The sequence below is a fragment of the Podarcis cretensis genome (assembly GCF_951804945.1).
Source record: "Podarcis cretensis genome assembly, chromosome: 2".
Classification (NCBI taxonomy): Eukaryota; Metazoa; Chordata; class Lepidosauria; order Squamata; family Lacertidae; genus Podarcis; species Podarcis cretensis.
In genome coordinates, this window is record NC_137171.1 from 5,292,908 (window position 1) to 5,305,353 (window position 12,446).

Below are 12,446 nucleotides of genomic sequence, written 5' to 3' on the forward strand. Positions count from 1 at the left end.
TTTTATAGATGCGGAGAAAGCCTTTGATAATATTTCTTGGAAATTTATGAAGGGAAATTTGGAAGGGATGGGGGTGGGACGGAGTTTTGGGAACGGGATTGACGCAATTTATTCAGAACAAAAGGCTAAACTGATAGTTAACAATGTGATTACTGAAGAGTTCAAAATTGAAAAAGGAACACGACAAGGCTGCCCGATTTCCCCACTGTTATTTATCTCTGTTCTGGAGGTGCTCTTGAACATGATCAGAGGGGACCGGCTGGTGGAAGGTATTCAGGTCGGAGTGAAACAATATAAACTTAAAGCGTTTGCAGATGATCTAGTTTTGACCCTTCAGGAGCCAGAATCTAGCACGAAAAAAGTATTACAATTAATTCAAGAGTTTGGTCGGGTAGCGGGATTTAAGTTAAATAAGCAGAAAACTAAGGTATTGGGGGAAAACTTGACAGTTACAGAGTCAGAATGGTTTCAGAAAGAGACAGAGTTGAACGTAGTTAAAAAAGTAAAATACCTAGGGGTAAATATAACAGCAAAAAATCTGAGTCTATTTAAAGATAATTATGAGAAATGCTGGGCAGAAATTAAGAGAGACTTAGAAAGTTGGACAAGATTGAAACTTTCCTTGTTAGGCCGAATTGCTGCTGTAAAGATGAATGTATTGCCGAAAATGCTTTTTTTATTTCAAACATTACAGATTGTGGACAAAACAGAGTGTTTCCGGAAGTGGCAGAGAGATATTTCTAAATTTGTCTGGCAGGGCAAAAAGCCCAGAATTAAGTTTAAGATATTAACTGATGCGAAAGAAAGAGGGGGCTTTGCCCTGCCAGATTTAAGGCTGTACTATGAATCAGCAGCTTTTTGCTGGTTGAAAGATTGGCTGCTTCTCAAAGACACTGATGTACTAGATCTGGAAGGTTTTGACAATGCGTTTGGTTGGCATGCATATTTATGGTATGACAAAGTTAAGATCAATAAGAATTTCAAGAACCATATTGTCAGAAAAGCAGTGTTTAATGTCTGGACAAAATACAAAGACTTATTGGAAAACAAAACTCCAAGGTGGCTTTCACCATTGGAAGCTAAGGCCCGGAAAAGACTCAATATGGAGGCCAAATGGCCGAAGTATTGGGAAATATTAGAAAAAGATGGAGATAATTGGAAATTGCAGAGTCAGGACAAAATGAAAGACAAAGTGCGAGATTGGTTACATTATGCTCAGATTAAAGAAGTTTTTAAATTTGATAAAAAGTTAGGATTCCAGGTGGAAAAATCGAAGTTAGAAACGGAACTGTTAGAGCCTAAGACTAAGGTACTCTCAAGAATGTATAACTTGCTGTTAAAATGGAACACACAAGATGAAATGGTTAAATCGGCTATGATAAAGTGGGCACAGGACATTGGGTATAATATTATGTTTGAGGACTGGGAAAAGTTATGGACCATTGGGCTGAATTTCACTGCATGTAATGCTTTGAAAGAAAATGTAATGAAAATGATATATAGATGGTACATGACCCCAGTCAAACTTGCAAAAATATACCACTTGTCTGATAATAAGTGTTGGAAATGCAGGGAAAGTGAAGGAACGTTCTTTCACCTCTGGTGGACTTGCCCTAGGGTTAAGGCCTTCTGGGAAATGATATATAATGAGCTGAAAAAGGTATTTAAGTATACCTTCCCTAAGAAACCAGAGGCCTTCCTTTTGGGCATCGTTGACCAGAGGGTGTTAAGGAATGACCGAACATTTTTTATGTATGCAACAATAGCAGCAAGGATACTCGTTGCGAAGCATTGGAAAACCCAAGATCTACCCACACTGGAAGAATGGCAGATGCAACTGATAGACTATATGGAACTGGCTGAGATGACTGGCAGAATTCGAGACCTGGGAGAGGAGACGGTGGAAGAAGATTGGAAGAAATTTAAGGACTATTTGCAAAAATATTGTAAACTGTATGAATGTTAAGGAGGATGCTTGATCACAAACAACTTGGCACCATTGAATTAGATAAACTGAACTAGGAAGATAAGCTAAATTTAGGAAAAAATCAATTTTTAGATAATGATTAGGCTAAATTAAAAAGTTTTTAAAAGTCAAATGAATATATCTAAAATTTAAGATATAACATTGGAAAATTAGATAAGGTGGGGACAAGGTGATAAATTGCTGAATTAACTTTTATATTTTGGAATGTAGGAGAGGGAGATGTGAGGAAGTCCAAAAAGGATAAGAAAATATGTTATGAAATGTGATTTTTTTGTATGTTTTGTTTATTATGTTATAATTCAAAAAAAACTATTAATAAATATTATATATATTAAAAAAAAGAGAAATCCGGAGGATCAGTGGCGTAGTATGGGTTGCCAGCCCCTGGGGCACGGCCCCTTCCTGCAATCCAGTATTGAACCCCATCATTGTTACTAATGAACTTACAAAGTGGGAAAAAAACTGCATGCCTAGTTCATTTCATCTCCATTTAAAGGCAGAAATTGTATTTGTTAAAATTGTGTATTGCTCTCTTCCTGCTCAAAGCAGCACCTATGGGATGCCGAGGCTTCCTTCCACTGGGGTAGTAGCAAGCTCAGACCTGCTTAGTTCCATAGAAACAATTACATTAGGACTTGCAGTCCATTTGCTGGCTGTGCCTGAATTATTAGCAGGCACTGCTTAATTCTCAAGGCAGCCTTTTTTTAAAAAATGTATTTTTTATTAAAGATGTCTTGTTTACAAAGTATGTGCAATGTCTCTTTTTTCAAGGAACATTTTCTACAGGTCGGTGTGGCGTTTGCCTCCTAGGTGGGTCATAAGGAAAGGGTTAAATGAGTGTGATGTGACTGGCCAGTGAGAACCCGAGGGGAGGAGGAGGAGTTAGAGAGAGAGTTGGTGTTGTTTGAAAGTCAGTTGAGAGTTGGGAGTTGGAGAAGGAAGAGGGAGGTTGAGTCTCTGGGTTGGTCGAGTTGTGTGGTGAGAGAGTGAGAGGAGCTGTTAGGTGGAGTCAGATAGATAGTTGGGATAATCAGTTTGAAGTTGTTAGTTGTTCACAGTGGCGTAGCGTGGGGGGTGCAGGGGGAGCCGGCCGCACCGGGCGCAACATCTGGGGGTTAGGGTTAGGGGGCGCAAATGCACGGGTTAGGAGGTGCAAATTACTTGCCTTGCCCCGGGTGCTGACAACCCACGCTACGCCACTGGTTGTTCATGCCTATAAAAATAAACTTGATTATTTGTTAACAACTGTCTGGACTCCGTGTGTACCCAAGAGAAACGGGTTGGTGGCAGCCAAGAGGCAATCACAGTGGTGGCACAGGGATCAACAGACCATCAAACGTCCGGGGACCCTGTGTGATCGCCACAGTCGGTTTTATTTGTTGAGACATTAGTGTTACATTGGGGGGGGGGAGAGGTGGAGGGGGCCATGGTGGGTGAGGGTGGGGTATCAGCCTGTTCTTTTTTGGAAAAGTCTCATTTCACTTCTCTTCCATGTTTGTTTCAGCAGGTACTAGTCATCTGCACCCATTCTTTCATATAATCACTAATAACCCCCTCCTCCTTCCTACGTGCACTAAGAACCACACATACACACCCTCTGACTCCATCCATATGCTTGCACACATGGTTCAAACTGTACATGGTTCAAAATGTAAGCTCCACCAAGTTTGAATACAACTGTGTCCAAGCCTGAAATCTTATACAAATTCAAGTCAGTGACAGCACACAAAGGGATCCACAACAACCCCTTTAAGCAATTAAAAGTGGGAATTTAAATCCCATAGGCTTCCAAGGGATAACACTCAAAATGTTGGTTCTTCTGACCTGCTGGATTTCTGCCTGTCATACATCAGTTAAAGGTACATAAACTCTGCCAGGGGGGAAAAGGTGCCAGTATTTATGCTCAAGGTTACCTTGCATATACATGATGGCACACATACACGCCCACAGCACCCTCAGACTCAAAGCCTTGCAGGGCTTTAAAAGCCTAACTGATCTGGGAGAATCCACTGCAGCATTGCTGAAGCTAAGCGGGTGTAGTTGAGTTCAGATCAGTCCCCTGGGTGGAAGATCACAGGAGCCCAATTCAAAAGTTACACAATACCAACCGAAGTTCCCTTGGGTAGAAAGAACAGAGATAATAACAAGAACATCTGCAAGGAGCTGCTATCCCATGCCCCAACTTGTCATGCATGTCCCAGGCTGCACCACCTGGTGTCCTCAGGCACAGTGATGCATGCCAAAAGACACACACCTTACAGACTTTGACCAGAGGGCCAGAGGGCAGACATGCATTGTATTAAGGGCATGGCTCCACACATGAATTTGTCTTACGAATAGGGCTAGGGGAGCCCAGCTTGGGTATGAGCAAGGTATTCTCATCTGTTTCTCTGCTTTACTGGATTTATGAGCCCCAGTATCATTACTGGGACTGGTCCGGATTCTTTTCTTGCCTCTGGGTGCCTTTTTAGGTTCAAAGCTAAGTTAAAATCTCAACAATTACTGTGTCAAGTTCAGTCACCTTCCACCCTTCCACTTGATAAACGGGATCCTGACAGAACATATAAGCTCCAAGTTTGTTAATTATTGCTTGTCTCACAGTTCACATTCTTCTGCTCTCCAGTTTCCAGGTTAAAAGAACAGTTAATAAAACACTTAATAACATGCTTGGTTTAAAACAAGTTAAAATCAATTAAAACTCGGTTGAAATCTGTGGAGCTCTGGAGCTGGCTGCCCTTTCAGGGACTGAGCAAGGTATTAATGTTTGTGGAAGAGCAACAGCTATGGGGCCGTGCATCTACTTTGCATGCAAAGGCCTTAGGTTCCATCCCTGGTATCTCCAGGCAGGGCTGGAACACTCCCCTCTCTGAAACCCTGGAGCACTTTGGAGGGGCGAGGGAGGTATGGCGGTGGGGGCAGATGTCATAGGCGAAGGGGATCGAGATACGGATATGCTCGTACCCCTTCCAATCTGCGCCCCATCCCGAGAGACGAGGGTAGGGTGAGCAAGGATTACTCACCTCCGTCACTGGTGTTGTGCAATGCCAGGTCTATAGGCAACAAAACCGCCACCCTGCGAGATTTCTTCACCTCGCAGGGGGTTGACCTGGCATGTGTGACTGAGACCTGGGTGCGCGAAGGGGATACTGTTACCTTACGAGAGATGGCGCCCCCGGGTTTCTCCGTCCTCCACCAGTCGCGGACTGTGGGCCGGGGGGGGGAGGGGTGGCGTTATTAATCCGGGAAGATTGTTCTTTCAGGGCTCTACCATCGCCATCGATCCCCGGCATTGAATGTGTTGGCCTAGTGTGGGGCTCCGAGGTGAGCTTGGCTGTCTGGCTGGTGTACCAGCCACCTAGCGCACCAGCAGCCACCCTGTCAGGCCTGCTGGAGGCGGTGGCCTTGGAGTTCCCTAACCTATTGGTATTGGGGGACTTCCATGCTGATGCCACTCCCTCCTCACAGGCTCTGGACCTGGTGTCTTCCATGGCGACACTAGGGCTCTCCCAGTTTGTTTCGGGCCCCACACATCAAGCAGGCCACACGCTGGATTTGATCTTTGGCGTCGGTATAGATGTGATCATGTTTCCTTCGATGAAGGTGCCATGGTCTGATCACTACGCTCTGAAAGCCAGGATTGACGTTCCACCCCCACCCCGCTTGGGTGGCGAGCCAATTTGGGCTCGCCCGCAGAGGCTGATGGACCCTGATAGATTCCATCAAGCCTTGCGGGACCTTTCTCCCCCTGGCGACTCATTGACTGAGCTTGTTGAGCCTGGAATACCCAGCTCCTGGCAGCCATCAATGAGATCGCACCTAAGCGCCCTCTGCGACCCCGCAGAAACCGGGCTCCCTGGTTTACCGAGGAGCTCCGGAAAATGAAGCGGGACCTCAGACGGCTAGAGCGAGTATGGCGGGGTGCCCGTGACGGAGCTTCAAGAACATCTTATAAGGTTTTTATGAAAACCTACGAGATGGCAGTGAAGGCCGCTAAGAAGTCCTACTTCTCGGCCTCCATTGCATCCGCTAGCTCTCGTCCGGCGCAATTATTTAGTATAATTCGGTCTTTAACGTCCCTCGAAGGACAGCCAAATTTAAATAACAATTTGACACACACCTGTGAGGCATTTGCGAGCTTTTTTGCGGAGAAGGTCTTGTTGCTCCGCCATGACCTCCCTGCCAATTTGGATACAATAAAGGAACTGGAGGCCCCTCGACTGTCCTCGGGTTCAGTATTGGACCACTTTGACTGGATATCCCCAGCCGATGTGGACAGACTCCTCCGAGCTGGAAAGCCCACCACCTGTCCTCTCGACCCGTGCCCGTCCTGGCTGATTAGAGCGTGTCCAGACGAGGTGCGGGCCCCCCTGGGGGATATCATCAATCTGTCCCTTGGCACCGGGACATTCCCAGGGGAACTGAAGGAGGCAGTAGTGCGCCCGCTCTTAAAGAAAACATCATTAGATCCCTTAGATCTATCCAATTACCGCCCGGTTTCGAATCTTCCATTCCTGGGTAAGGTGATTGAGAGAGCGGTTGCTGAACAGCTTGGTAGGTTTCTGGATGAAACATCGGCTCTGGATCCATTCCAGTCCGGCTTCTGCGCTGGTCATGGGACCGAGACGGCTCTGGTCGCCCTAACAGATGATCTCCGCAGGCAGCTGGATCGAGGCGGGTCGGGGCTGCTGATTCTTCTAGACATGTCAGCAGCCTTCGACATGGTCGATCACGAACTCCTGGACCACCGCCTTGCCGACGTGGGGATCCAGGGCACAGTCCTTCAATGGCTGCGCTCGTTTCTCTCTGGTCGAGGACAGAGGGTGGCGCTTGGGGGGGAATTGTCATCCCGCCACTCCTTGGTGTGTGGTGTGCCCCAGGGTGCAATACTCTCCCCGATGCTTTTTAACATCTTTATGCGCCCCCTCGCCCAGCTTGTCCGGAGTTTTGGGCTGGGCTGCCATCAGTATGCTGATGACACCCAACTCTATCTGTTGATGGACGGCCACCCGGACTCGGCCCCAGACACACTGATCAGATGCTTGGAGGCTGTGGCTGGATGATTACGTGGGAGCCGGTTGAAGCTAAATCCTTCGAAGACAGAGGTCCTCTGGCTGGGACGGGACGACATGGGACTGAGGGGGCAACTCCCATCTCTTGCGGGGGTGCAATTAGTGCCAGCACCGTTCGTTAAGAGTTTGGGTGTAATCTTCGATACCTCCCTCTCCATGGAGGCGCAGATTGCAGCTATAACAAAGGCGGCATTTTTTCATCTCCGCCAAGCTAAGCAGTTGGCTCCTTACCTCTCTCACCCTGACCTAGCCACTGTGATCCACGCGACGGTCACCTCCAGACTGGATTATTGTAACTCGCTCTACGTGGGGCTGCCCTTGAGACTGACCCAGAAACTCCAGCGGGTGCAGAATGCCGCAGCGAGACTCCTTACGGGGTCTTCGCTTAGAGATCACATTCATCCGGTGCTATACCAGCTGCACTGGCTCCCGGTGGAGTACAGGATCAGGTTTAAGGTGCTGGTTTTAACCTTCAAAGCCCTATACGGCCTAGGGCCCTTGTACCTACGGGACCGCCTCTCCTGGTATGTCCCACAGAGGAACTTACGGTCTTCAAATAAAAACACCTTGAAGGTCCCAGGCCACAGAGAGGTTAGGCTGGCCTCAACTAGAGCCAGGGCTTTTTCGGCTGCGGCTCCAACCTGGTGGAACGCTCTGTCACAAGAGACAAGGGCCCTGCAGGACTTGACATCTTTCCACAGGGCCTGCAAGACAGAGCTGTTCCACCTGGCCTTTGGTCAGGGCGCAGCCTGACTCCCTCCTTTGGCAATCTTTACAAAACTTTAGTTTATGGTTGCCATCAATTTTGATTTTAATTAATTTTTATAATGTTTTATAATGTTGTACTGTTTTAGTGTTGTTAGCCGCCCTGAGCCCGGCTTCGGCTGGGGAGGGCGGGATATAAATAAAATTTATTATTATTATTATTATTAGTCAGTCTCAACCGTCCTAAACTTGAGATATTTAAGGCAGCTTCCTGTTTAATGAACAAAAATATTTTCTAGTCTGTTGTTGACATCAGAAAGGTGAAAGTTATTTATAAATGATGGAAGTTTGAGGTTGCATGTAGGGCTTTGAGATATAGCAGTTAAGATTGTCTGAAGAAAGAAGAAAGAAAATTCAGAGTCCTTGTCTCACACAGAAAGTGGTGAACCCTCCCAGCTCTCACATGGGAGCTTTCGTTTCTTCTTCCAGTTTCTCACTCAGGGTCCCTCCATCCATCCACCACCTTCATATGTGTGTAATCCTGGAACCCAGTAATGGCAGAGGGCACCAAAGGAAAACCAAAGAAAAGTGAAGAAATAAGATAAAAAGGAGGAACATATATATGAGAAAAGAAACAAAGGGAAAATAAAACTTTCGAATTTTTGTTTGTCAGTTGCCCCAAAAAAACCTATTCAAAACATTCACTCTGTTAAGCAATACTTCCCCAATCTTCAGACCCATACGTCTCAAACGCATTCCTTTTCAAACAAAAAGTCCAAAAAAGGGGTTCTCTAGTTGTTGTTACTCACAAATATCAGCAATGAATTTTCTGTAATCAAACCTATATGTCAGGGACAGTCCCAGAATTACAAAAGCCATCTCAGTTTCTCATTTAATCCCAGAATGTCCCTATTTCCCCTGCGAGTGCTGCTGCTGCCGAGCTCAAAAAAAGAGGAAGATCCGGCACTTGTCCTGAGCAGCCGAGGAGGCAAGGGAAGCCCCTGTGGCTTCTCCATGGCCGCTGCTGCTGCCCCACTTCCTTGGGCAGCTCATAGCAGCTGCTAGAGAGAAGATGAGAAGAGGCTGCCACTGCCAAGCCCAGCCCTGTGTGAAGTGCTGGCTCTGAGGGGCAGGCAGAGGGCAAGGGCCTCCCTGGGAAGGAAGGAAGGAAGGAAGGAAGGAAGGGGGAGCAGAACGGAGCGCAAGGAGACTTGATTTAAAAAACAACAACAACTTTGTGCATCTACATCTAATCTTGCCCCTTTGCCCAGCATGGACAAAGGTCAGAGTCAGAGATGATGGAAGTTGTAGTCCAACAACATCCAAAGAGTCTCAGGTTCTCCATCTCTGCCACAGAAGGTGCTGGTGCTAGTTCAAACATCTCTGGTTTGTTCTAGGGTAGCATCCTGATTCACCAAACACATCTCCCCTAAACTTTTTACAGGTAACCAGGCTGGGTCTGGTTAACAGATAAATGAACAGGCACATGAACACAGTGGTGGACCTCAGACTCCTCCTCTCCTCACCCTTTTCAGCAACGTAACAAGCCCTGACACTGACCCATGGAACCCAGGATGTGCTCAAGGAAGAGAGAAAGGCACTCTGCACATGCTCAAAGGCCATTTAATCTCCAATTGTTTCTTCAGTTTCCTGGGCACAACTTGGAACCATGTTCCTGGTCTAAGAGCCAATTCATACATGTGGCTTAAGTTGCCACCATAGTCTTAAAAAAAACGATCTTAACTTCCTTTCTTCATTCAAAATCTACATTAGAAAATACCTTTCTCAAGCAATGTTAAAGATCTTAAAAAGAAAACAGTGCGCAAGCTTTTGCCTTCTCCAGAACTATTATTCAGTAGACAGAAAGGGGGAAGCGAAATGACTGGTGTTGAAATCATGCATGGAGTCTGCATTTAGCAAGCCTTCAGAAAGAACAGGAAAAAAGAGGGAACAGAATGGATCTTGATTTAAAAAACAAAACTTGGTGCATCTACATCTAATCTTGCCCCTTTCTAAAAATAAATAAATTTCTGGGTGAGTATTTCTTTTTGTAAATCTACCAAGTAATAAAATAAAAATAAAATAAAGGGGGGTTTTCTCAGGATGGGGGAGGGCATGTGTGCTATGTCCCATTAGGGAGGTGGTGGTTCCCGCCCATCTTCTGATGGGAAATGCTCTGCAAGGGGGGGGTGTACAAAAATGGGGGGTTCAAAGAGGGTCAGTTGAGAGGAGTGAGAAATGTCCCTATTTTCATCTGAGGAATGTTGGAGGGTATGCATACATTTAAGCACTCTTACCACTTAGTCATGGAGAATCCTGGAAATTGTCATTTGTTAAGGGTGCTGAGAAGTGTAGCTCTGAGAAATCAGCAACTTTAAACTAACTACAGTTCCCAGGATTCATGACTGTTAAGATTGCTTAACATGTTTGGTGTGGATGTGATTTCTGTTTGCTTCATCCACACTATACATTAACACACATTTAAAACACATGACTTTCCCTAAAGAATCCTGAAACCTTAACAAGCCACAGTTCCCAAGATTTCGGAGGGGGAGCCATGTGTCCTTGGAAGGTGGTGGACTCTCCTTCCTTGGAGGTTTTCAAGCAGAGGTTGGGTGGCCTACTGTCCTGGATGCTTTAGCTGAGATTCCTGCATTGCAGGGGTTGGACTAGATGGCCTTTGGGGTCCCTTCCAACTCTATCATTCTGTGATTCTATGACTGTACAGGTCAGCAATGCAGCTGAAGAATGGAGGTCAACCACCAACTCCAAATAAATGGCAGCAATATCCTCCAAAGTTCAGGATCCACTAAAATTAAAAAGAACACATACAAATGAAAGTAACCCATTACCAAGTTTGGGGTCCCAGCTGATTAAAATATCAGAGGTGGGAGGAATAGAATAAAACACTGAGATCCAGGTAGGAGAATAACAAGAACAGATAACTGCAGTATAGAAATGGGAAGAGCATGCCTCATAGCTGCAAAAATAACCAAGGGTTCACTATTGCAAAGTACAAAAGATAGATAGATAGATAATACTTTATTCGGCTATAAGCCCACAAGGTAAAACATATCAATAAATAAAATAGCATTTTACATTCTAAAATATCAACTAAAATATTTCAACGCATAATCTCCTTCACATTACTTACAATCTCTAGATGTACCGTATTATGGCCTTGAAGATAAAGATGGTGCATAGAGTTTACTAGATTTTTAATAGTCATGCAGCATTCCATGAAGTCTTTTATATGAAAGAACTGCAAACAAGAATCTGGCCACCTGTAATGTTCTATATGAGTCAATGTCCTGGAGTAGATAAGCTAGATGTAATTCAGGTGGCTTAGCAACAATTTCCAGAATGGTTGAACTCAGAATCCTTGATCGGGGAACGGTGTATAAAGGGCAATTAAACAAGATATGATAAAGGGAATCTATTGATTTGTTGTCACATGCGCATAAAACAGAGGTTTTACCGTTAGAAAATCTATTGCTCAGCACATTGGAGGGGAACACATTAAATCTGGCTCTAACAAATGCAAATCTATGCGACGCAACCGATAAGGTAGACAGATATCGAGGTATCTGGGACATAGATGTAATGCCCTGATTTATCGGAGAACATGTACCTCCACCTGTCGTAAGATTTTGTTGCAAATCAACCTCCTCCAATCTTTGTTTGATGACCTTTTTAGCTGTAATTAGATCTAACTTTAGTATATTGGAAGGAGAGATTCCATAAGACAACAGTTTGGAATGGATTTTTGTTGCCCATGGGCTGGTGAATTCATCTCTCCAAAGGCACTGAACAAGATGGTAATTCGGCAATTTATGCCAAAGGGACAGCCACTATTTAAAGGCATGTCTCCACATCAGAATCTCTAAGGAGGGGGTCTTAAGTTCTAAGCAAATGGCAGAGTTGCTTACACAGGAGGGTAATTTCAAAAGAGAAAAAGATTTTGCAATGTCACCAGAGGCATGAGGTTTACAAAGGCGCCCCATAAAGGGACCGCATAGGCCATAGTTGCAACCACTTTTGCACTATAAACTTTTAAGGCGGATGGAACATGCATAGCCCCCTCAGTAAAGAAGAAGCGTAATAGAGCGTAGATAAGGGCTTTAACCTTATTTTGTAGTACAAAAGAGCTATTTGGCTATATGAAAAGAATAATGAGAGGAAATGCGGAGTTCGAACTTCCCTTTCTTTTGCAGAAATAGGCTCTGGAACTGGGTAAATTAAGGAAGCTTGTTTTTAACACTGATTGGGAACCGCCCAGAGTGGCTGGGGAAACTCAGCCAGATGGGCGGGGTATAAATAATAAATTATTATTATTATTATTAAAGAGTCCTTCCAACCTCCCACCCATGCTCATCAAGAAGTATAGGCAGCTAGGGACTGGGCTGTGTGACAGCCCCTCCACCAACCTGAGGAGTTGCTGAGGATTGTCCTATCAGCCAGCCCTTGGGTCTTCATCTGCTGTTGCTGAATGCCAAGTAGGCTCTGAGCAAGACCTCCCTCAACCAGGATGTGATTATGGATGAGGAAGCTGATTTGATTTGTTTCACTGAGAATCAAACAACCAGGAAAGAGTGCAGCAGTTATATTTACATGGGCTTAGCAGGGTGGTTGTGGAACAACTCCTAAATAAGCACCACCTCATCCTTTTTCCTGCACATAGAAGC

At 45.2% G+C, this 12,446-nt stretch overlaps 1 protein-coding gene across 1 annotated transcript in view; it reads right to left on the reverse strand.

Moving 5' to 3' along the window:
• B4GALNT1 (beta-1,4-N-acetyl-galactosaminyltransferase 1) overlaps positions 1 to 8,302 on the reverse strand; it is a 43,466-nt gene extending 35,164 nt beyond the window's left edge. The window contains exon 1 of the mRNA XM_079966734.1: positions 8,225 to 8,302. Coding sequence (XP_079822860.1) covers positions 8,225 to 8,277 — 53 coding nt within the window. The 5' untranslated portion in view covers positions 8,278 to 8,302. The remainder of the gene's footprint in view (positions 1 to 8,224) is intronic.
• Positions 8,303 to 12,446: the final 4,144 nt, after the last annotated feature.